This window comes from Borostomias antarcticus (assembly GCF_949987555.1).
Source record: "Borostomias antarcticus genome assembly, chromosome: 23".
Taxonomy (NCBI): Eukaryota; Metazoa; Chordata; class Actinopteri; order Stomiiformes; family Stomiidae; genus Borostomias; species Borostomias antarcticus.
The window spans coordinates 7,547,085-7,573,979 of record NC_140256.1 but is presented as its reverse complement, the minus strand read 5'-3'; the positions used below and the strand labels follow the sequence as shown (position 1 = coordinate 7,573,979).

At 43.5% G+C, this 26,895-nt stretch overlaps 3 protein-coding genes across 4 annotated transcripts; 2 read left to right on the top strand and 1 right to left on the bottom strand.

The window, feature by feature from the left end:
- The first annotated feature begins 1,542 nt into the window (after positions 1-1,542).
- inpp5e (inositol polyphosphate-5-phosphatase E) lies at positions 1,543-11,398 on the top strand. Its single transcript, XM_084457013.1, has 11 exons — positions 1,543-1,682; positions 2,327-3,241; positions 6,414-6,537; positions 6,689-6,786; positions 7,263-7,387; positions 7,746-7,865; positions 8,117-8,224; positions 8,434-8,595; positions 8,788-8,903; positions 9,013-9,149; positions 10,195-11,398. Exons 2-11 carry the CDS (start codon positions 2,391-2,393, stop codon positions 10,325-10,327), a joined length of 1,974 nt encoding a protein of 657 aa, XP_084313139.1. The 5' UTR covers positions 1,543-1,682; positions 2,327-2,390; the 3' UTR covers positions 10,328-11,398.
- Positions 11,399-11,619: 221 nt separating this feature from the next.
- On the bottom strand, positions 11,620-17,154 carry pmpca (peptidase, mitochondrial processing subunit alpha). The gene is made up of 13 exons (XM_084457686.1): positions 17,103-17,154; positions 15,700-15,902; positions 15,521-15,600; positions 15,292-15,374; positions 15,110-15,204; positions 14,745-14,845; positions 14,339-14,602; positions 14,141-14,233; positions 13,932-14,050; positions 13,669-13,759; positions 13,484-13,546; positions 13,193-13,337; positions 11,620-12,852 (listed from the first exon to the last, which is right to left on the bottom strand). Exons 1-13 carry the CDS (start codon positions 17,147-17,149, stop codon positions 12,683-12,685), a joined length of 1,554 nt encoding a protein of 517 aa, XP_084313812.1. The 5' UTR covers positions 17,150-17,154; the 3' UTR covers positions 11,620-12,682.
- Positions 17,155-18,789: 1,635 nt separating this feature from the next.
- Positions 18,790-22,077, top strand: cyb561a3a (cytochrome b561 family, member A3a). Of its 2 annotated transcripts, XM_084457553.1 has the most exons (8): positions 18,790-19,005; positions 19,156-19,280; positions 19,706-19,858; positions 20,415-20,616; positions 20,785-20,993; positions 21,134-21,288; positions 21,571-21,733; positions 21,863-22,077. In XM_084457553.1, exons 3-8 carry the CDS (start codon positions 19,721-19,723, stop codon positions 21,884-21,886), a joined length of 891 nt encoding a protein of 296 aa, XP_084313679.1. In that variant the 5' UTR covers positions 18,790-19,005; positions 19,156-19,280; positions 19,706-19,720; the 3' UTR covers positions 21,887-22,077. The 2 variants fall into 2 exon arrangements, with proteins under 2 accessions (XP_084313679.1, XP_084313680.1); XM_084457554.1 differs by lacking the exons at positions 18,790-19,005; positions 19,156-19,280 and having other exon boundaries at positions 19,729-19,858; positions 20,422-20,616.
- The last annotated feature ends 4,818 nt before the right edge of the window (positions 22,078-26,895 follow it).

The following is a 26,895-nucleotide window of genomic DNA, read 5'->3' as shown; positions in this document are numbered from 1 at the left end:
CACTGTCCCGTCTCATCCCTGCACCCTGTCCAATTTTGTCTCCATGTTACACACCATTGACCGAAACAAATTCTTAGTAAAAACTACAGGGCAATAAACATTTCTGATTCTGATTCTGAGTTTTTACTTTATTTCTAAGTAGCGTTATGGCACTGATTACTTAGAAATAAAAAATTGCAAACAAAAAAAACTTTCATTCCAGGATTTTAAAGGCCCTCTCCCCATTGAGGCCCTGAGTAGTTCCCTTTCCTTTCCCACTGAAGACAAAACCCAGATGTGATTTTTGGTCCAGTGGGAAATGGATATTAGAAACAGAAAATGGGCATAGTATTGTAGCGAGAATGGAAGAACTGGTTGTCCTTTTTAGCCACAAACACGGGCGTATTTATTTCCCAATGACTTAACGTAAAGCAGCTCATTTACAGCCGAGCGGCACACACACTCACGCGCATAGCAACCCAAAATCACAGCGTCCATAGCAACTAGTCAACGACCATATAACACTGAACTGGCCGGACGCCCATAACCCCCCCCTCTCTACCCAGGGAACGCTGGGAGTGTAGTTCACTTCCCCCCTGATGCTACAGTATGTTATAGAAGGTTGTAGCGGTCACCTCCAACAGCAGGGAGGGAGAGCTTTGAACAGACCAGAAACTGCTACTGTACTATCTAGAGATCTTTGCAGACAGACACAATACCAAGCCTGCCCCCTGCTGGTGGGTCTGGTGATGCACCTCCCTCCATTCATCCAGCAGGATTATACAGGGCAGATTTTATCTCATAGAAATGCCAGTATGATTGATAAACTTCGGAGGTCAGATGTGCAAGATGATGGACGACTATGACAACATCACGGATTGTTACCGCATGAACAACTGCATGTCCTGCCATGTGATGGAAGAACACTGGCTGATGTATGAGCAGGCCCACTACAGGGGCAGGATGATGTACATGAGGCCTGGAGAGTACAGGAACTTCAGCAGCATGTGGGGAGGCATGGGAGGCATGGGAAACATGAGGTGGATGAGCATGAGGCGCATCATGGATTCCTGTTACTAGATAATTTGCACTGAAAGAAGATATTTCATTTTGAAAATAAATTCCCTTTGGCCTCTCTTGTTTAACCTGAAACTTGAAATTGTTTTAATCATAAAACACACTCCACATGCCACACATACCATAAAACACACCACTCTCAGTATATTGACATTGTATTAGGCTACATGTACAATTTAACTAGTAGGCCTATGTATTGCTTTAATGGAATGTTGCAGTATTGACAACACTGGAAGTGCTGAGAGTTATCAATTCTAGAACTGAGAGTTATCAATTCTAGGACTTTCCTTTTGATAAAACATATTTTAAAAGATTAAATTAATTGTAGTGTTGTAAATGGATTAAAATGACACATAGCGACATCCTCCCAGACCTCCCCCCCGACGCCCCTGTGCAACTGGGTGTGTGAACATAAATGCACGGCAGTCAGTGTTCCGTTAGGGGGCGCTGTAATGCACGATGCCACATGATTATTACCTTGCTGCTCTCTTGGTAACGAGAACCATGTTGCCAAGCGTTGCTAAGGAAGATTTGACATGTAGCTAACCCACTGGCTACCTAACCTGAAAATAATGATTTCCATAGCTGGCTAACGTCACCCTTTCATGTAAACAAGCTTGACTGAGGTAATTATATTAGCTTTCGTTATCGTGCCCAAATTGATTGGTTCGTTAACACTGTAGTGTAGCTAGCTAGCTAGCTAACGTTAGTCTTGAACACAGCACAAGTTTGTTAGCTTACGTTAGCTAGCTTAACGTTACCCCCTAAAACCGGGCATCCCCTGAAGACGGGTAAAGTTGGGACCAATGTCGTATGTTTTATTGTCATCGAGATCATGATTTGAAAACAGACGGGGAAATAACGTTTTCTCAATATAACTTCCAGATATGTTATGGATAAAACCATACTTGCGTGTGCTATAAGCTAACTAGCCTCGATGAATAACATTGATTAAGCTAACATTAGCTAGCTGGCTGTATAGATATTTTTGCTAGCTGGGTAGCTACGTTCTGGCTTGTACACTGAGACCTTATCGTAACGTTAGGCTAAGTTACTAAAGTAACGTTAATGTTCTTCGCTTTGTGGCTCCCAGCTAGCTAGACAATAGCTGTTATTGGCAGAATGCTCTTACTGCCAGCTGCCAAAGGTACACGCTCGTGGATGATAACTATTGCCTGGTAAATATAGCGTAGCTAACGTTATCTGTTTTAGCTAGCTACGTACCAACCTGCATTACATTAGAACACTTTCTCTATACATTTATTAATAGGCAATGAGCAAATGGAGTCCCCGGGCCCTGCGGACATCTGATCAGAGGTGCAGGACTGTGGGACATGAAGATGACTGAGCATGGTGAGGACAGCCCCTCTCAGCCCGCTGCTTCAGTTCTGCCTGGAGGTGCCCCCGTTGCGAAGGACCATGGTGGGGTCAGCGACGACAAGAAGCTGTGTAAGGCTCCTACAGAAGACATCAAAGCCTCCAAGGCCCACAACGCCACCCTGAAATTCCCTCTGGATGCACAAGAGGTGGGGAGGAGCAAATCCACTCCTTACCAGCCACGCCCGCCCGTTCTACCCAGACCGCCAGGGCTGTCGAAGGTAGGCAAGAAGGGATCAATAGAGGAGAAGGTGAGAACCAGGAGACTAAGGTCCAGCCAGGAGAGCCTGACCGACCCAGCTGAAACAGGCTCCTCTTCTGACTCCCTTAAGGACGACCCGACAGTATCTGGTGTGTTCACCTTTAGTGGTGCTGCCACCTTGAAGAACGGACAAAACTTGGTGACTGGATCCACTCAGGCTCCTACAGGGTCTCCTGTCTTCAGAGGCAGGGGCCACAGTCTTTCGGAGTATGAGAGGAGGCCCCATGATCACCAGAGCGACGCCACAGAGCAGCGGGTGAGGTCCTCCAAAGTGTGCCTCTCCCCCTTGCAGCACTCGGGTGCACTTCCTGCCTTGGAGCAGAACTTGGCATCGGCAACCTTAAGAACAGCTAATAGGATTGACAGGGATTGCGTGGATTATGGAGTGGGGAGAGGAGCGGGGCCCGGGCCTGGGGAGAGGCTGCACAGGAACCTCAGCGACAGCCGGCTTCTGGAGAACATGGTGTCGGACAGCACCTCTGTCAACTCTATGAAGTCCACCTTCAGCGTGCTGAACCCCATCAGACCCAGGGACGTAAGGAACAGGTGGGTTCTGACTCTGCCACATATCATGGATGATGTCATCTTTAAATCATGTCATCTCTGGCCTGATAGGATACATGCCTGTGTCTGTGCTATCAGTACAATTCAGGGCTATTTAACTTTGGGTTAGTGAAGATGCTTGTTCAGCACGCCTTTTGACAGCAGACAGGGAGAAAATATGGGAATCAATGGACAAGCAGCACCTTAGCAGGACTCAGTGCTCAAGCAATCAGGGGATTTCCTGAGCTAAACCAGCTGTTTCCATTTATACTGCCCCTGTGTTCCTGTTACAACCTATTTGATGGAGTAACTGCTTGCCATTCATCAGAGCAAGATACCATACTACACACTACCTACCCCACACATCCTACACTACACAGATACCATACTACACACTACCTACCCCACACATCCTACACTACACAGATACCGCACCCCACACACCCTACACTACACAGATACCATTCTACACACTACACCGTACCCCACACATCCTACACTACACAGATACCATACTACACACTACATCATATCCCACACATCCTACACTACACAGATACCATACTACACACTACACCGCACCCCACACACCCTACACTACACAGATACCATACTACACACTACACCGTACCCCACACACCCTACACTACACAGATACCATACTACACACTACCTACCCCACACATCCTACACTACACAGATACCATACTACACACTACCTACCCCACACACCCTACACTACACAGATACCATACTACACACTACACCGCACCCCACACACCCTACACTACACAGATACCATACTACACACTACACCATACCCCACACATCCTACACTACACAGATACCATACTACACACTACACCGCACCCCACACACCCTACACTACACAGATACCATACTACACACTACCTACCCCACACATCCTACACTACACAGATACCATACTACACACTACCTACCCCACACATCCTACACTACACAGATACCATACTACACACTACCTACCCCACACATCCTACACTACACAGATACCATACTACACACTACCTACCCCACACACCCTACACTACACAGATACCATACTACACACTACACCGTACCCCACACACCCTACACTACACAGATACCATACTACACACTACCTACCCCACACATCCTACACTACACAGATACTATTCTACACACTACCTACCCCACACATCATACACTACACAGATACTATTCTACACACTACACCGCACCCCACACACCCTACACTACACAGATACCATCCTACACACTACACCATACCCCACACACCCTACACTACACAGATACCATACTACACACTACACCGCACCCCACACACCCTACACTACACAGATACCATACTACACACTACCTACCCCACACATCCTACACTACACAGATACCATACTACACACTACCTACCCCACACATCCTACACTACACAGATACCATACTACACACTACCTACCCCACACACCCTACACTACACAGATACCATACTACACACTACACCGTACTCCACACACCCTACACTACACAGATACCATACTACACACTACACCGCACCCCACACATCCTACACTACACAGATACCATCCTACACACTACACCGCACCCCACACATCCTACACTACACAGATACCATTCTACACACTACACCGTACCCCACACACCCTACACTTCACAGATACCATACTACACACTACCTACCCCACACATCCTACACTACACAGATACCATTCTACACACTACACCGCACCCCACACACCCTACACTACACAGATACCATACTACACACTACCTACCCCACACATCCTACACTACACAGATACCATTCTACACACTACACCGCACCCCACACACCCTACACTACACAGATACCATACTACACACTACACCATGCCCCACACATCCTACACTACACAGATACCATTCTACACACTACACCATGCCCCACACACCCTACACTACACAGATACCATACCCCACACATCCTACACTACACAGATACCATACTACACACTACACCGTACCCCACACATCCTCCACTACACAGATACCATACTACACACTACACCGTACCCCACACATCCTACACTACACAGATACCATTCTACACACTACACCGCACCCCACACACCCTACACTACACAGATACCATACTACACACTACCTACCCCACACATCCTACACTACACAGATACCATTCTACACACTACACCGCACCCCACACACCCTACACTACACAGATACCATACTACACACTACCTACCCCACACATCCTACACTACACAGATACCATTCTACACACTACACCATGCCCCACACACCCTACACTACACAGATACCATACCCCACACATCCTACACTACACAGATACCATACTACACACTACACCGTACCCCACACATCCTCCACTACACAGATACCATACTACACACTACACCGTACCCCACACATCCTACACTACACAGATACCATCCTACACACTACACCATACCCCACACACCCTACACTACACAGATACCATACTACACACTACACCGCACCCCACACACCCTACACTACACAGATACCATACTACACACTACACCGCACCCCACACATCCTACACTACACAGATACTATTCTACACACTACACCATACCCCACACACCCTACACTACACAGATACCATCCTACACACTACACCATACCCCACACACCCTACACTACACAGATACCATACTACACACTACATCATATCCCACACATCCTACACTACACAGATACCATACTACACACTACACCATACCCCACACACCCTACACTACACAGATACAATACTACACACTACACCATACCCCACACATCCTACACTACACAGATACCATTCTACACACTACACCATACCCCACACACCCTACACTACACAGATACAATACTACACACTACACCGTACCCCACACATCCTACACTACACAGATACCATCCTACACACTACACCATACCCCACACACCCTACACTACACAGATACCATACTACACACTACACCATGCCCCACACATCCTACACTACACAGATACCATACTACACACTACACCATACTCCACACATTCTATGCTGCATATACCACACTGCTGCTGAGCCTCACATACAGGGTTGTGTCCTATGGTGTTGCAGGAGCTTTCTGGAGGGCAGTGTGCTGGGCCATGGTGCATTACTAGGGGCGGAGGAGCTTGACCGCTACTTCCCTGACAGGAGAGTGGGCATCTACATAGCCACCTGGAATATGCAAGGAGAGAAGGTAGGGGTAGAGCAGCATCCCTCAGTCCAGTTGTTTACCTGGCTACCGCTGATTTAACTAAAACCATATAATCATGATGATGCTGTTTTTGTGTTGCTTTGAATTGATACTGTACATTGCCAAGGTAACCAACACCAGGTTTCATTTTCAGGGACTTCCAAACAACCTAGATGACCTGTTGCTTCCGACGGACTCTGAATTTGCACAAGACTTTTATATTATCGGGGTCCAGGAGGGCTGTCCAGACAGGTAGTAGATTCAGATTCAGGTTTATATTACATGTAATGTACAGTGTCCAATCAGAGTGATGTTTCCGTGATGTGCTCATTACAGATAATTACACATACACAATTGACAAATTACACAAGAAATACAAATCTATACAATATAAGGATAAAGATGCCGGTATGGATGGATTATGTACATTCTATAAATATTCATATAAATAAACCTGAGGAGGGAGGATGGTATGGATGTGTTATGTACATGCTATAGCTATAATCCCGTGGGTGACATATTGTGTCATCTGCATTATACATCTGCATTATGGGCAAGTCATTACTAGATATTCTGATAATTGGATTGACTGCGTGATTGCGGTTGTTTATTTATTTGTGTGTGTGTGTGTGCGTGCGTGCGTGCGTGCATGTGTGTGTGTGTGCGTGCGTGCGTGCGTGTGTGTGCGTGTGTGTGTGTGTGTATGCACGTGTGTTTGCGCATGACAGGAGGGAGTGGGAGATTCGTCTGCAGGAGACTCTGGGGCCGTACTACGTCATGCTCTACGCTGCGTCCCACGGTGTTCTGTACCTCACCCTCTTCGTCAGGAGGGACCTCATCTGGTTCTGCTCGGGTCGGTGCCACATGACTCAGCTCAAAAGACAGAATGAGGCGATGAACTAGGCTGCTACAACTGTGTCCCATTGATAAGGCTCAGAAGGCCTCAATGGGATTACAATAGACTGTCTAGTTAAAGTAGACGCTACGTGTTCAGACACGTTACATAGTAGTACATGTATTCATTCAAGCCATGGTATAAATGATGTGTGGTTGTAGTAGTACTACCACAAGTCATGCTACATGTAGCCTACTACATGACACTACATGACATATTTAATTTACTGTACACAGTACTACACAGTACTTGATGCTACTTACAGTACATGTTAGTTTTCCGGCTGTAACCACTCAAACTCCTCCCCCCTGAGCAGAGGTGGAGCATGCCACAGTCACCACACGGATCATCTCTCAGATCAAGACCAAAGGCGCCGTTGGCATCGGCTTCACCTTCTTCGGAACCTCTTTCCTCTTCATCACCTCCCATTTTACCTGTGAGTAGGGGACAAATTATTTACATTTCTTTGGAGGGACCCTTTATTCAGGAAGTAAAGTCATTAAGAGACAGAAAGTAGCCTTTGGACAGATTTTCCAGTGAATCACTTTTTCAATCAAAACCAAACAAGAGTTCTAAATGTGTTATTGCACTGATTGGGTTATTTTATTTTTTCCCCACTGCATAGAATGCTAGGATATTTTTTAGTTAATTGAGGCAACCAGCCATTCACATATTGTTCTTTCCCAGCCGGAGATTCCAAAGTGTATGAGAGAGTCTTGGACTACAACAAGATCATTGAAGCACTCGCTCTTCCTAAAGGCCTTCCCGACACAAACCCATATCGCTCCACAGCCTGTAAGTCAACCTGCTCACTAGTCTGCTTGAAACACACCATATCAGAAAAGTATTTTACTCAGTTGAACACATAGAACTTAAAGCTGGAGAATGTATTAATACTCAAACCTGACTCTAATGAAAGTCCGCTTCAACTATGCTACAGACTGATAGCAAGTAGAACCATTGGTGTCAAATGTCAGTGAGTGTGATTGTTCGCTGTCTTTCAGCTGATGTGACCACGCGGTATGACGAGGTCTTCTGGTTTGGGGACTTTAACTTCCGTCTGAGTAAAGAGCGAGTGGCAGTGGAGACCATTCTGAATCAGACAGCAGGCCAGGACATGGGCCCTCTGCTCCAGCACGACCAACTCTCCAAGGAGATGAAGGATGGTAGGCTAAGCCTCCTTTTGACAGTGCTATGATCAAGTGTTGTAGACAAAATAAAAGACAAAGAAAAACTTCTGTCATTCTCAGTTGTAATAACTTTTCAAGATAGAAACGAATATCTTGTGATGTTTGTGAATTGATGTGTATTGCTGTACTCATCGGGATCAGATGCTAACCTGTCCGGTTCTGTTCTAGATTCCATCTTTAAAGGCTTCCAGGAAGCACCCATCCACTTCCCCCCCACGTACAAGTTTGACATTGGCTGTGATGTTTATGACACCACCTCTAAACAGAGAACCCCGTCGTACACAGTAAGGCATCCTGCTCTGTGCTCCATCCATCCGTCACATAACATGGGAAGCCTGAAATTGCGGGAGATCAAATGCCATCAAACACTCTCTTTCTTATTGTGAATTCCAGGACAGGATACTGTACCGAAACAGGCAGGTGGATGATATCAAGGTGATCAAGTATACCAGCTGTTCCTCCATCAAGACGTCAGACCACCGGCCTGTGCTTGGCATGTTCCAGGTTAAACTGCGACCAGGGAGAGACAAGTGGGTCCTGGTGTACCTTTTGAGCAATTTATGAACACTGAACGTGTGTGTCTGTGTCTGTGGTCACACATGTATGTTTTTTACCTCTGCCCCAGCAACAGCGCAGGGCAAGAGGTAATATTTTCGCTGGCATGTGTTGATTCATTTAACTTATTGGTTTATTTGCTGGTTGGTTTATTTGTTAGCAGGATTACGCAACAACTACCAGACCGATTTTCATGAAACTCGGTGGAGTGGTGTTGCATGGGCCATTTTAGATTCCATTAAATTTTGGAGCGGATCCGAATCAAAGCCACTAGCCACCCAAGCACGGCCGGCCATTAACCTCGATTCATTTTTTGGACTCAAGAGTGAAAAATCCCCCCCTTCATTGTCAATTGGGGGAATTGAAACGGCCATATCTCGACATGGGAAGGTCACAGAGACACAGGGTTTGGACTGGTATAAAGCTCTCAACCTAATGAGTAGGACTGAGTATTGGCAAGGACCTCACGATACGTATCACAGTACATGGGTCACGATATGATTGTTTTACGCTACATTGCGATATGATATAATACAATAACATATTGCGATAATATTTTAAAATACGTCTGAAAATACAACTCCATCCCCTGCTCCCTGGAGGGGATCCTGAGGGCAGAGGGAATGTAAGGACATTTTAAATCCATTTAACACATGAATAATATATTGATGATTGAATTCTGCCCTTAATTGTATATACTGTACAGTATCTACAGAATATATGGATTCCTTGTCTTCTGTATATTTTCCTTGTGGAAGAAAAATAACTAAAAATTGAGTTATTTTTTTGTAAAAAAATAAATAAAAAATCTATACTGTACTGTGGGAAATCGATACAGTATTGCAGGATAATTTATTGTGATGTTGTATCGATTTTATTGCACAGCTCTACTAATGGGTGCAGCAATACCAAACATGTCCTGCTTGCACGCACAGAGCCACAAAATGCATTCATTGGCGGACGTCTGTGCTCTCCAAGCACCATTTCTATTTTCATATTTATTTCCCATGTATTTTCCAGCATTCCCCTTGGAGCAGGCCAGTTTGACCGGAGCCTGTACCTGGAGGGCATCAAGAGGAGGATCACCAGGGAACTGAAGAGGAGGGAGGCCATGAAGAACCAGGGCAGCAGCACCATCTGCTCTGTCTCCTGATCCTGGCTCGGCCTGGAATAGTCCGGACTCCATTCAGACCCAGTATGGACAGACTTCCTGAATGTCATGAAGTGACAAGATTGAACCATAGTGTTTAGGTGGTGAAGAGGGCTAAGGATGTGGCTATCTTCAAGAGACCTTGAGGTCTGACACACACGGGCAGACAGGAGTGTGGACACACTGCAGACATACAGTCTACAGTCTTATTTATAGAGCCCTTTACACAAACAGAACTGGGAAGACCGGTCTTGAACTTTCGGGTTTTGAGTCAGTCATACAGTATCATATACTGATTGAACCTCAAGACTGTCTGTGTGTATATACTACATTTATATCTAATTATTTAGTAAATGTACTGTATTTAACAAGCCTGGTTGATATGGACCATGTGTAATTCCTCTGTAAATCAGTATTCAAAAGGCCTTGTGAATGCAAATGCAACTGGCTTCCAAAAAGTTACATGAAGTAGCCTATGTATTAGGTGCATTTCTTGTCATCAGCAAGGTTTTTGGAGATCTTTTCTACATCTGTTACAGATGTATGTACACCAAAGTTAGATTTACACATTTGGCAAAATGTTCTAGTACTGTCTTCAGAAGAAAAACTCTAGCCTTTGGAGAGCTTTACAGAAAGTCATGTCAGAATCAAAATTCAGGGAAATGTGTTTTCTTTCACAGCTTGTTTGATGAAAATACATTTTCTGCAGTACGCTATTAATGAACGGTTCTTAATATATGGTGTGTGATAATTATTTCACTTAAACATAATCTGAACCATATAATGGATTCAGGATGATCCCAAACAGTGATGGTAATGTGATCATGTTGGGATCAGAATATACTGTGGTTCATTGCCTTAATGTTCTCTCTTGACTAAATCCAAACGCTATGTAACATACCTTGATCACAAAGGACTTTCCATGTTCTGTATCGTGCTAACGAGGAAAAAGGAATTCAATGTTGTCTTTGGGAGATCAGTGGTTCAGGTGTACAGATAAATCATGAGTTGTCATTCACTCATGTAAAGTGCCTGTGATCGTGTTTATGATTTCCTCAGGACTCCATATCTATTTGCAACTTTTCTAACAAGGTTATGTGATGTAACATCAAATAAAATAAATGTTTTATATGTCATTCTTCGTTTTAAGTAATAGGGTGTCATAGATGATTCTATAATCTCCGAAGGAACCAAGTGTTGAAATAATGAATTTCATCCCAATTACAATGACATGAGACTTGAAAATACATTTCCTTTTATTCATGGCAATAATTATATGTATTTATGGGTAGGTACAAACTCCATAGGCTTATACAAGTAAATAGGGGGGGGGGGGGGGTTCACATTCATCATCTCTCTCTAGGATCCAGATACATTAAATTACATAGGACATAAACATAATGGACCTCTGTGGTCACATCAAGATGTCAAATCGTTAAATCAAACTTGACTTACACACAGCTCATACCATTCTCTTATACTAACAGGCCCTTATGCACTCTGCTTATGCTACACAGTCCCACTCTAGGGACAGAGCCTTACCAAATGATTTCTGTAACACCAGAGGACATCAGCATCTACATAGTTGCACACACATTCAGGTTTATACAACTAAGCATTACAATGGGTGTGTTGAGGGGAATTACCATATTATGGGTAGTAGTATAACTACCCTTCCCATACTTCACTGCATCTCCATCATAGTGGGGACAAATGAGTCCACTCACAAGAAACTACTGTCGCAAGGTTGACCATGACGCCAATGCAAACGTTCCCCAAGGTTGTTACTTGCAGTGGGACAAGTGCTCATAATGGCAGAAGTGCTACTGTAGCAGTTGGAGTCCCATCTTACACTGTGGAAGGTGAAGGTGAGTCTCAGAAAAAGAGTCCTTGAGTGTCTGTAACATTTGAAGGAAGTAGCATCCTTCCTGTGCAAACATCAGTTTGTGCGTCATAACAGGGAGAAATATCATACAGTACAGTCAACCCCTGCTACCCAGGAATACAGGTAGCGACAGTCCAAACCCATTCTCGTTTGCCTTCATCAAGGTCATTAGCAGATCACCGATTCAATACACAGGTCCTGCGCTTGCTTATTCACTCACATTAACTTCACACAAACGCATGCAAAACATCCCAGCTGAAAATGAGATGGGTCTTCACTCATAAAACAAACTGTACACTCCAACTGCAAGTAGAGGTGGAGCTTATTTCTTGCCGAGTAAAATGTGGCTTTAAAAAAAAAAAAGACATCCATTAGTCCCACACAGGCCGACAGAGAGAGAACCAATCGTGTGGGGTCAAGTGTCCAGTACAGTGATGTTGGCTGGTCAGTGATCATCGGATGGGAAGGCTGTCTTATCTGAAGAGGCGGTACATGCGAGGCAGGCGTCCGTCCTTACTGGACAGTGCTGCCTGAATGTGTTCGTAGGAGGGCATCTCTGTCAGGTCTCCCAGGGCTGCTACTGCTGGCTTGCTGCGAAGCATCTTGGAGGTGACCCTCTTGATGTCACTAGCTGTGACGCTGCCTGGGAAACGACAAAAAAAAGAAGTAAGCATATATTACACTGGGGCTACAACTTGCCAATGAAGTTAGGATATGTCAATCAAACCAATGATATGCATTCCCTGATTCCTAGAATAATAGTACCAACACGTAACTACATTTTTAGGTACAGGGATGTCAAAGGTAGTGCAAGATGTTGACAACAGTGAGCTAGATTGAACTGAATTCTCATGTCCATGTGCTGAAAATACCACTAGAAAACACTAGTGATGAGGGCTGTCTGAGCCTATTGGTTACAGACTCTTTGCTGTATCATGGTTTTTAGTAAAAGTCGTATTACACCGTTAGACCTTAGTACTCACTGATGAGTGTGCATAGCTCATGAGGAAGCTTCCTTTTTCCTGTAGCAAGAACCTGGCGGCCCACATCCTCAAAGATAACTGGCCGCGATTCCAGATTCATCATCAGCATAGACTTGAGCTGAGTCTTGGCTCTCTCCAACTCCATCTGAGAAACAACCAGGTTAAAAAAAATGGCTCAAAGCTTTATTGTTCACTTGAATGAGGAATCATTATTCTAGTTAGGTAGTAGGTATACAGTAAGTAGTTAGTTTCTCCTCCAACCGCAACCGCAATGTCTGTTCCTTACTGTACCTCTCCTGCTGTCCCAGCCATCTGAATGAACTCTCTGGTTATGATCTCCACCATTTCCCGAACCTGCAGAGACACGGCAGCACTTCATTTCATCGGCATAAAAAGCTCTCAATCTGTAAACCATACCCCTTAACGCCAACTCGTGACGTTTAGGCCAAGCTGGTCTTTCCTGAACTTGTTCTTACCTGTCTTGGGTCTGCGCTAGCATGGACACACATCAGGCCACTGTCCTCATAGCTATGGTGGTAAGAGGTGGCATTGTACATCCAATGATGCCTGGAGAGAATAAAAGGGAACAAATTAATGACCAGATTTTTAAGTGAATTATAAAATGTATTAGTGGCAAATTAGGCTTAAGATTCTGTACGTGCAGTATCATGAAGCACAAGTGCTCTAAGTTCATGAACTCATTCCAGTCAGTGTTTAGTTAGAAGTTCGAGACCCTCACCTGTTGAGCACGTTCAGGTAGAGGCGGGTGAACATGCCTTTACCGGGACCCCCCGCAGAGAACGAACCGCCTCCACCCATCATCATGTTGAGAACAGCAAAGGGGATGAAATCATCCTCCTGTAACATACAGGACATATAACATACTGGGCAGGTAGGTTGAAGTGGGAGGAGACTTTTCATGCCAGTCAATTATCAATTGACACCCACCAGGAAGGAGCAGCTCTCCAGGCCAATCATGATGTGTGTAAGTTCAGGGATGGGTGTGGGCCCGAGGCTTACATCCGACATGTCCTTCTCCATCTGAGGACCAAAACAGAAATTCTAAATATCCATCAGGGAAACAAACACAAGACATGACTAAAAGGCAAAACTTTACTGACAAACAAAACATCCATCTGGCCCCACCTTTATAATGCCGCCAGTGTATTGTGCTACAGAGAGGTCAACGTTGGCAGGTGTGCTTGTTCCCCATACTGGTTTCACATCCAGTAGGTACTTTCTGGCACAATCGACTAACTGCTCATGCTCGATGCCCACTCCAGCTAACACCATGCGCTCTGGGCAGTAGTAGCTACGCAGGTAAGTATGAAGCAGATTCTTGTCAATCTTGTCCACGTTCTCTACAGGACTGAAGCGAGGCAAACCCACTGTGTTTCCCCGGTACGCCGCCTAGACCAAAGAGGAAAATCACAATATAATCACTCTCACTTCAGTTTGTAAATAATTTCAGTGTGCAATGACTTCACTACAAGTTGTGGGTGAGACTGTTGCACCATGCAGTGAGGTAATGTGAATGGATGCATAGACTCACTGCATGGATCATCTCTGTCAGCAAAGGTTCAGGGTCGGGTCTCATGTTGAGGTCCTCCAGTTCGAAGCGCACCGCCATTTTGGTCATCTCTATCTCCTCATCTGAAAGCACACAGCCATCAATGATAAGAGTCCTTCTCACACAAGTAGATATGGAGACATACAAACACAAACTGGCAGAGACATAGCTGCACGCGCACACACACACACACACCCACACACCCATCCGATACACTCACAGTTACATTTACTACGCTTAATATGTACTGTATGTGACTTTTTCAGACGGATCTACATCAGAGGACAGGAGCTGTCATTGAGAGACGTGACAGACTGGTCAACGTCAATCAGTGTTTGTTGAGCCACCTAGTAGTCGAGGCTGCAGGACGGCATCGGAAAGCAGACTGACCACCGTGTCCAGCCCCTTCACTTCAGCAGAGACTGCATACATGGTGGTGTCTCTGTCAAGCAATACAAGCAAACAAGCTAAATGAATATCAAGTCTACTTTTAGGTGGGAAGTATTAGGTGGGCATAAAAGGGGCATACCTGGATGTTTGGCAGTCACATATCCCTCCATGCTTTTCTAGCGTGAGAAGAATTTCATCTCGACTGCCATACTGGGCTGTGGACTAAAGACGCAATTGATATTGCATCATTGATCGATACAAGCCAGCCAACCATGAAAAAGTACATGTATGTTTGTTACAAGGGGTAAGGATAAGGTGTGCTGGAATGGTGTGAGTACATCTCTAGTGCTTCTTCAATCAACACTTACCGAAAAGGCAAGTTTCTCCAAAAAGTGTGCTATTCCACTTGGGTATCTTGTCTCATGCCTGGAACCTGAATTTACTAGGACTAAAGAAAGAGAGGGACAAATCAAACATGTAATCCTAAACCAAAATGAATGGTGAAATGGATAAGAGGCAGACCATCTTGAAGGCTGCAATTACTTACTTCCAACCGTGCAGAACTGACCAAACTTGTTCTGGGATGCAACTTTAAGGCCATTTTCTAAAGTGGTGATTTTTGTCTCGTATTTCTCATGGCCATCCACTGATGCAAACACGGGCTTGGGGATACCAGGCAACGGTGAAGACAACGAGATATTTGGATACCCACCGCCACTGCTGTATTTTCTGTATGCTGCGATACTAAACCTTAAAGGCAAAACATGATATGCATTAGCTGTGCCACAAAGTAAAAATCTCTAACCTAACAACCACAAGCTTTATGCTGCTACATTCCATGTCAATTCATGGTGAAATTCTTAATATTGACCAAGGTTTAAGACACAACCAAAAACTGATGTGACTGTTCACATGCACAACAGCGTTAATCTAGGTTATCATACAACAACCAAGACAGTTTTATAAATGTTTGTAGTTTTAGAATGTTCTAAAACTGGAGTCTTGAGGATTCCTTAGATCTTTAGAACTACATTCTAGAACTGATGAAGCTTTTCAAAACAGGATTCCCTGCATAAATACAGGCAAAAAAAGAAAGAAAGGAAATGAAAATAATTCATATTCTGCTTAAAACTGCATTGCTATGGTATGAGAATAAAGTGTCACTCCACTGTGATACATACAAACGAGTATTATTAATGGAGGATTAAAAACAACATTGCAGAGTAGACCACTCAGATAGTCTTTAGACACTGCGCAACCCAACAAAAATAACACCAACACAACATGAGCATACATCATCATTACAAAACAAGACAAACAATTGAAAACAAAAACGAACTACTGTACATATATCGTTGAGCATACGCCATCATTATGAAAGCAAGACGAACTTAATTGTATTCCAACCGATATATACTAACCCCCTCCCTAATTAATCAATACGATTAACATTCACATCATGGCTGGACAGTTGGCCGAAAAGATCATTCTTGAAATCGGTGTAAAACGCATATTCCATATGCAATACCACTAATCTCTGGAAGACTGATGACAAGAAAGCCATCTACAGAGAAATGATGCACTGTATTGTCATGTTTGCTAGCTGAAGCAACAGGCTTGATGTAGGCCTACGACTACAGCACATTGTGTAACGTTAGTGCATTGTTTTGGTCTGGCTGTTCAGCTAGCAAAGCATAGCATTTGCATCATTAGCTAGAGTTTAGCTTCATGCTACCAAAACAGCGAGCTAGCTAGCTATCTGATACAGCCATCATGTTTGACAGCTAGCATGAAGCTAGCTAGCATCACTTGCTATCTCAGTTGGCATGGTATAATACTTAACTAGATGGCTAACAGTCGTTGGCTGGCAGAATCACTTCTAAAAGACAATTAACAAACGCTTTCGTTTATTGAAGTGCACTCTGATATGGATAAATATTCGTATATTACCTATGGACACGGCCCCAAGTTCTACACTTCGACATGTGCATCGCCATCTTGGATTCTCTATGACCACTGAATAGCCCGGATGGTGTGTAAAACACTTCCGCCTGTTGTCTGCAAAATAAATTTGACCAAATTAAAATTCCTTTGTTATTATTATTATTATTTTTTTAAATGTTTTACCTTTATTTGGTCCAGTTTACATTTTATGTGTTCTCAAGTCCATCCTGCACAACAATACATCCATGACTCTTGTACTTTGTCGCTCACCCAGCAAGCCCATGCAAGCCAATATAACTGACCAGAACATCCATTCATCACTCGTCAGTCAGAGGGTCAGATGGACATTGCTTCAAATTCTTTTGATTACAGGAGGAAGAAAACTGACATTCAGCGCCTGCTCATCAGTGGGGACTGGGTGGAGACTGAGAGGGTCTCCAACTTTCGATTCCTGGGCGTTGACCTGGATGATGACCTGACCTGGAGCACCAACACCACCGCTACCATCAAGAAGGCACACCAGAGACTGTACTTCCTGAGAATTCTCAGGAACAATCATCTCACACAGGAACTGTTGGTGTCCTTCTACCGCTGCTCCATAGAGAGCATCCTCACGTACTGCATCTGCGTGTGGTTTTCCATCTGCACAGCCGCAGAAGGCGCTCCAGAGGGTCGTCACCACGGCCCAAGGGATTATCGGCTGCCCCCTCCTCTCCCTGGAGGACCTGTATAGTTCCCGCTTTCTCAGAAAGGCACATAACATCCTCAGGGACCCATCTCACCCCGGACACACTCACTTTGAACAGCTGCCCTCGGGAAGACGTTACAGAGCATTGAAATCACGGACTAATAGACTAAAGAACAGTCTTTACCGCAGAGCCATAATTGCACTAAACACAACCAAGTCTTGAACACTCATCACTTATCTACTGTGCAATTATTTACTGTGCAATATGATGGAGTCGTGCAATGTTTGATCAGCAGAATGTGAATGTTAATTGTGAATGTTGTGCATTCTTGTATGTATGTTTTTCTACCCTTAGTGTATATTTATTATGACTAGTCTTTTATACTTTATACTTTAGATATACTTTTATTGTTCTGCACCTTAAAGGTTTGCTCTTCCAATTTCGTTGTGCAATGACAATAACAAAATTCATTCATTCATTCATTCATTCATTCTCCAAGTGCTCCGTGGAACCCATGGGGTAAAACTGGAGTTCAGCAAGACCACCGCTCAAAACATCATTTTCTGCTGTGACCCAACTTTTTAAAAAGAGTGAACTACCAAGATAATAAAATGCTTAATCCTTTGACACAGGTGCCTGTACCATATAAAGCGTTTGTTTGTTTGTTTGTTTGTTTGTTTAGACTATTCATACTGTTCTGAAACAGAATCACCAACTTTGTATTTACAACTTTTTATGCGGCAGTATATTTTACTGCCACAAGGGGGCGACATAACACTCAGTCAGCACAGCAGGGTCCGATCACGGTCCGAGCGCAAGAGTGTGGGAACCATGGTGGAAATACCTCCATGGTGGAAACCCAATGAGAGAAATATGGAAACCAGAAGCGTTCTTTATGACGTTGATGGAAACCATGGAGGTATAATATAAACCAAGCACAAATGTAAACTACTTTACCCATCATGCTTAGCGATCGACAGCAACAAGGAAGTAGATGTAATTTCAGTGTCGTTTCCATTTGGCTTTTTACTCAACTCGTCACTTATCACAAATATTTCCCCAGATATTAACATTTTGTAAATAAGGTTGTAAATAAGGTAGCACTGGGGATATCTGGGATAAGCTTGTTTATGGCCGTAGGAATTACTTCTGCAATTACTGCGTGCGCACTCAGGTCAGTTAGGGACACAGCTAGAGTTGGGGAACAGCTGGTGTGTCAGGTAGCTATCTAGCCACCTTTTAGTGCTAGCTAAACCACCTTAAAGTGCATCTAAATCTGTCAACACTGTTTGAGCATTAGCTTTTCAGTTTCACTGGCCTTGTGGCTGCTCTAGGAGAAACACCTCACATTTCCAAACGTATCATTTCAGACACCCATGTCAAGTGTAACCGAGTCTTGTAAGGTTGTGCGTTGGCAAGCCCTAGGACCGGAGATCGAGCAGCGTGGGCAAGTGAACGTCTGCACACTGCCCCAACCAACTCCAACGTTGGATTGGTATGCCATGTTTGTTGGTGACTGTTGGCTTGGTTGGATGCATTTTACACATTCTAACAACTGCCAACTTTATAATGCTGGGTGTTGGGACTTGGAGTTGGTTGGGGCAGCACCTTGAGGGTGTAAGCGATACTGACGAGTGACGCACTGACACCTGTTGGTAGCCTACACAAGCAGACCTTTATAGTTTCCTTGTTTTATTTGGTATTCTTGTTTATGAGTAAATTGCTAGGTCCGAATGCTGCTGGGTACTGCCACATCATTCATAGTTCAACGTTTTATTTGTCACATGCACCATTATGTGCAGTGGCATGTTTACCACTAGTTCTTAAGTGTGTTCAACAAAGTAAAAAACAAAAAAGGACGTTTTTCTGACAGAAACCAATATTATGAACTCCATATGTCTGACCTTTTTCATTTAACAGCTACAGTATTGCCAGATGCACAAGGTTCCCCACCCATCACCCACCTGCTCTGCTTCAACTGACTACTTACCTTTGAGACAACTGATGGAACAGGAATGTGGAAGTGAGAGGGCAATTGACACAGTGAAACAAGAACTGAAATCAAAAATCACTGTAAGTAGCTGCAAGTTACAGTAGTAGTAATACAATGTACCTTTTGAAAGAGGCAATCAAAAACTATTGGGGGATTTTAAAGTGTGATTTAAGGAACAAAAGTAGTCTTAAATTGATGCTCTGCAAAAGGAACTGCATTTGTGACTGTTTTGGAACAAGAAGGTAAATGTGCTTGTATGTTATTGCTTGTATGTTGTATGTACAAGTGCTTGTATGTTATTTTGACCAAAGAAAAATGTTGTAGACATGCATTTGAATTGACACATTTTAGGCTAACTACAGTATGCCTCATCTGTCATAAGAATTTGAATGACTAAAGCCATTTCAACCTCTGCATTATTGTCTTTTTAAGACCAAAATCATATTTTAACTAGCAACAACGCAGTCTTACTAATTTCTGGATTTTTTTTTTAAATGAAAGAAGCTTTTTCTGACAAGATCAAACAGCATTTAAAAGCTCCTCTGTTGGCTACTACCATTGTCAACGCACCTGCTTCCCAGCATTCTATTCCTACAGTATGTCAATGAAAGCTCACATTGTCTCTTTTCACACTAGTTTACAGATAACAGGATGAGGTCCATCATGTCTTTTTACCTGTGCTACCTGCTGTGTCTGAGTCTGGGGATCGGCTGTGTGCTTTGCGTAACCTATTGGAGTGCCAAATGGCTTGGGGGTTTTGCGTGGGACAGCTCAAACCTCCAGTTTAACTGGCACCCTGTCTTGATGGTCTCAGGCCTGGTGGTGCTGTATGGCAATGGTAAGTCTGTCACTTGTATCGTGGGTGGTTTCACTTCCTGTCTATTTGCAAATGTGTAATTGTCCCTGCTCATGAAAGAAAGAGAGAAGTGATTCTGTTGCATCTGTGATGGCTTTGAAGTCATAATGTGCCCTTCTCTTAAATCTGTTTCTATCTCTCGCTCCGTAGGAGCTGTGCTCTACCGTGTTCCGCTCACCTGGGGGCAGAATAAACTTCCCTGGAAACTGCTGCATGCAGGGATAATGATGCTGGCGTTGGTCCTATCAGTCCTGGGACTCTACGCTGTATTTGACAACCACAACGCCAAACACATTCCCAACCTGTACTCCTTACACAGCTGGATTGGCATTTGCACCACAGCACTCTTCGCTACTCAGGTTCAATATCCTAACAAAATTAAGAACCTGTTTGTTAATTTATCTGTCTTACCATATTAGCTGTCATGGCCAGCTGTTGATTGTGAATACACTTTGGCTGTGAATACACGGATTGACTGTTTCTGTGGTCTTGTCTCTAGTGGGTTGTAGGAATTGCTGGATTCCTTTTGCCCTGCTCACCAGTGACATTCCGCAGGCTGCTGAAGCCTGTGCATGTGTGGATGGGAGGTAGTATACTGGTGCTCAGCATCGTGTCCTGCATCTCAGGAATCAATGAGAAGCTTTTCTTTGCACTGTAAGTTCCATAGTTAATTTGAATAGGTGTCCATATAGTAACTGCCCATATTGATTAGTTTAATAGTCATGCAAATGTATTGAAGAATGTGTACATGTCTCAGTCTGGTATTGAGTACTGAAACATTGTATCCCATTTATTGATTGAAATTGTTATTCTTAGGATTTGAACATGGTATAACTTCCATTGCACAGTACTGTACTGATGTTATAATGTAAGGTAGCATACTGGTAGGTCTCTGTAGGAATGTACTGTATTTAAAACATGTATTATTTGTTTTAGGAAAGGAAACACGACCAAGGCATATTCTCAGCTGCCATCTGAGGCATTGCTTGGCAATTCATTGGGAGTCTTGATTGTAGCATTTGCATTGGTTGTCCTGAAATTGTTGTCCAATCACAAATGGCAACGGCCAGAGCCCACAAGTGATGAAGTGGCCTACAGGGTGAGAGCAAAATTAAATATAAGATATAACATCCAGACATACTTAATATCATCTATTTGTTTGTAATATTAGTAAGTGATGAAGAAAATGTCCCCAGAAAAACATATTTAATATGTAACTTCCCCACAGCCATTGCCTCAAGAAGACGGCTAATGAAAGAAATGAAGACTACAGAACTGCTCACAGCTGCTAAGTGCTCATAAAGCATTTCAATGCTTCATTCCACAGGTTGCCTACGCTAAATCATTTGTTTCTGAATGTACTAGCCACTGTCAGGATAAAGCTGTAAACTATTTGCTATGTCTCATCTCGTAAAAACAAAATGTTTTTTTTGTGATTATGTCCTTTTTGAACCAAAAAATAAATATGATTGTTGCTATTTGTATGCCAATTTTACCTTCATTCTTTTTGCACTGGGCCAGGCTATCATATCCTACTGATTAAAAAATCATCAATTTTTGAACTACCAAGTCAAAAATGCTCTTTGATAAATAAGTCATCAGAAATCCACATACAAGTTTCTGTCTAAACAATTCACCTCAGCACCTCAGAACTGTGTTGTTATAGGGGGTAGAAAGATTCCTTTTATCTCTCCTCAAATACAGTATGTAATGAAAGAAGACTATCATAGTGGTTTCTGTGAGCAACTCCTTGCCTTCCTTTTGGGAGGTTTACACAGCACTCAAGTTCTCTCTCGTGGTCCAAAACAGGCAGGCTGTCGGTGAGCAGATAAGTTTGTGCTCACATTTGACCTTAACCATGTCAGATACAGCATCATTGTGTCCTTGTCACTTGTCTCCCTAACAGTGTAAGGCTGCAGATTAGGGTGGCAGGTGTGGTGTGGTGGAGATGTTGGGGATTAGTGGTGACATGGTGATATGATGCCAGCTCACTGCTGAAGTTCAGTTGAAGGCATACACTACAGGGTGGAGTTGAACCCGCCGAACCACACAAACATCAAAGGTCATCTCGACCATGCAAGCTGGTCAGAATGGTGGAGGCCTGGGTTACAGAAGAGGACCATACAGTTTAGGATAAAAAGCGGGAAGCCAACAGCAGACAGAAGCCCCCATGATAATGGAAAGAGTCTTGAGAACTTTGGTCTCCTTCCGTAAAGAGGTTTTAAGTTGATCTTCAGGGGTTGGTTGCAGCCCTGTCCTGGCAGCTCTCAGTGTGCCTCTGTAAACGCCTGGGTGAAAACCTGCCAGAGCCGTTTCTGGGTGAAGAACAAGATTCGGGTGTAGGTGACGATCATGATGGTGACCGGTTTGTAGAAACCGATCGGAGAGGAAGTGATGGCATAGGTGCGATTCAGGCCTGTGTCACGCCTCTTCGGTCAAACAATGGGCTTTATCAGTTGGGCTGTGCACACAGGAATTGGAGATGAGAATGGGTAGAGTCCACACAACAGCAATCATGATTAAAGCGGCATGTCATGTCTTCTGCTCATAGTTGAAGGGTTGTCAATGGCCCAGTAACGATCCACACTTTGAGGATGGAGGAGGCATGGTGGAACACATGATGTCAAAGGCTACCCCTACCTCGCAGAAGCTGGCGAAGGACCAGAATCCCTTCAACTCGGTGACCCTCCCTCCAAGGCATGACCAGCGTGGCCAGAGATCAGACAAGGACAGAAACATCGCAAACGCATACGCCTCCTTGGATTGCAAATGACGGAACCTGACCACAGCAATGCACATCAAGGAGGATCGCTCAACGTGCTGAAGACAAGAGCGAGAGTACGCACACACAGGCAGTCAGAGAGCGGATCGCTCTTGATGATACTCTGCTCTTAGTAGCTTACTATATGTTCCCTTTACTCAGTCTTTACTGTTGTGTCTTCCAGTATTGCAAAATATGACAATGACAATGGATCAAGATTTATGAATAATGATTATATATAATATAATAATCATGAATATGATTCCAGCAGCTCCCCTGGTACTTCTCTAATGAGAGCCTTATCTCCACTTGCTTAAAGTGCTTTACTTGCTCTCTGCGGACCACCCCTCACAGAAGTTGAGCAGAGCTTAATAAAGAGATGATTGATGATTGTAGACTGAGAGGAGAGAACTTAAAGAGGGGAGAGCAGATAACTCTTTTGGGCCCCTTCTCCCCACTGTGGTCTGTATTCTCATTAGGAGCAACCAAAGCCCTGAGATAGCAAGCCAGACATTTATTGGACGGTTGTCATTTCAAATCACAGAAGCGACAAGATCTGTTAGGGTGTGAGGCAGGCCAGGGTTTTGGGGTGATATCAGTTGACTCTGGGTCAAATATGGCTGTCGTGCCTTTGAACAAGACTGCTCCAGTCGTAGCATAGGCTACTGCTCCCAGACGTTCTCGTGTGGGTGTGAGTATGTAGCCTATGTATGCCGGCACACACCAGGTTTGGTCCTAAGTCCTAACACAGCAATATTATTTTAATATGCTCTTCTGTTTGTTGTTGGTGGTCTATGGTATGCAAATCAAAATATTTACTCAAATGTGTTTATGGGATAAGTGCCCAGAAATATTTGACACGTGAGCCATCGTCCGCATTTTCGCACAAGGTGGCAGCAGCACCCAATCGGTTATCAGATTGATCTATACAAAGTTTAAGTAGTAGCTATGAAGTTAACGGAAAGGGTCCAGTCCTGCGGTCCTGTTGCGCAACGATCCCCTCAACGCAGTGTGGCGTGGCGTCGCACTTACTTATCCCCTTATTTAGGATCACGATGCTTATTTAGCTGCTCCAAATGGTCGCATTTAACCCTTGAAATTCAGACTATTTCCAGCGCCCAGTCCACCGCTGATGTCATTGCAGCAGTGGGCGTAAAGGGGCAGGTCCACAAAGTGGTAACTTGGTCGGAAGTTGCGCTGAAATTGGAGGTTGAGTGAAAGTTAACGGAGAAGTCCTACACAGTCACAGCTGTCTTTGGGGACTTAGGCGACATAGGCATCATCATACCAACTAGGAGACTTCAACAAGGATCCGGGGATACTTAACGGGATTTTCTGTGCTAAGAAACTTCTCAAAAGTAAGTTAAAACAATTTGAAAAGAGAATTTATTTGAACAATACATGAAGAAAAACGTGAAATTGTTTGCCTGCTTGAAGCAAACCAGCTTAGATAGCCTACACGTATCTCTCTGATACATACTGACAGGTATGCTCATTATATAATCAGGGTTTATTAAAAAGACACATTTGATTGTGCTTCATGCCATAAGTGCTTATCAGACTGATGGCTATTAGCCTACCCGTTCGTTTGAATTAGCACAGTGGACTGCTGATGTGGCTCTGTTTCTTATGAAATATGCCGTTATGGATTCTGCTTTTATTGAATGGCCTCTGAGTCACCTGATTAGTATTTGCACTGTTTTTTGTATTGCATTGCACTGTCATGTCTTTGCACTGTCCTGTCCTGTCCTGCACTATGTCCTATGTCGTCTGCAACAGCTTATGCCATTACCCTAGTCAAATTCCTAGTATGTCTGTACCATATACTTGAATCTTGAATCTGATGGTATGATTAGTGAGATAGACATCTATCTCCTCTGTACTGTAGCTACTTTCTATGATCATCCTTGTAATACATATTGTCCCCTCTGTCTCCAGTGATGGGCTGCAGGACACACATATAGGTCTATAGGATAATGTGGCACATCATGATAATACAATCCATTATCTATTACAGGTTTGTTGAAGGCCAATTTCTTTTAACAGTAACACTGACCTGTCATTTTGACCTTTCAACCTGATCATATGGCAGACAGTGACAAGCAGCTTATAAAACATGAAGACAGAAGCTCTATGGTTCAGAAATGGAACAGAAAAATTGAAGTGGCATGACAATTATGCTGTCCTGTTCAAAGACATGGTGTGGACTAACTTTAAATACCAATAAGGCATTCCTGAACCTTATTTTTCTTTTCTTTTTTTTTAAATTTAGGCCTAGTTATTTATATTTTAACAATTGTTTTACAATGTTAGTCCCATTGAGATCATTGATCTCATTTACAAGGGACAGAATAGTGTTTATCTATGCAGATAATTCACAAATCAGTCAATTACTGTAGTAAAAGGTATGAATCATTAGCCCTATTCCACATTTGAAGGATCTTATACCCTTGTGTCTTATTTATGAAGGATTAGAAATAAATTCACTGAAATGGGACTAGGGCTTTACAGGATGTCAATGCTTTTGAGCTCCTCTGGACATAATGGTTTCCACTTAGAGAGAAAGAAAGCCAGAGCTTCCTGGATACCTGCCTTTGTTTGATTGGCTGTTGCTACAGTAGGAGGCAGTTGCCAGGTCAAGGGAAGGGGAAGGGGGGCGGGTGCATCTTTTACTTATTTCTGTTTACTTCAAAGAAAAATATCTGTGAGCAGGCAAGGGATCCAAAATATCTTAAGCAAGTTTGAGATGCATTACAAAATAACAGTTACATAGTAGGTACATTACATGTGCATCCTGAGGCATTAGCTTATGTGTGTGTCATATTCTCTTTGGTTTAATGATGACATCAGTGCTGAGGTTCGAAAGGCTTCTATGTGCTGTGTAGAGTTCTTGAGCAAGCCTGTGGGCTCTATTCCAGCTGTTGGGCTTGCTTTTGTAATTTATGGACCCGCCTCTGCCACGTTCCCATAAGAAAATGGAGATAGGCTACTGGGGAGATGGACAGAGCCGTCCTCTGCCAGACAGTCCTCTTTAACATAATATGAGTGCTGCTCTATTATTAAATGCATCTTTGATCTTTTGGAACCGTGCAACTCGAGATCAAGATGAGGTATTTGATTTAAGGTGACACTCATGCATCTTTTTAGGTTGTTTTCATCTTAACACACATTATTGTTGGATGGTGCCTTGATTAGGGCACCACCTTTCAGGTCTTTGAAGATGCAGTGATGACCAGATATAGTGATGTCAGTGGTCACACTTTCTGAAGGCTCCAAGGGACATGCAGGAGCAGGGGTCATTATTGTTTTTTTGTATATGAATTGTATCATGCCTCAGGCAACCAGAATGGACGTGTGTTTATGACCCTCAAATTCTTTCAGGGTTTACTACTGAACCCCTCATATTGTATAACTGTTAAGCAAAGAGTTAACTGATCCAGTAAGCAAACAGACTATGTCAAATTGATTGAAGATGGTTCAACAATTGGTACTGTAGTATA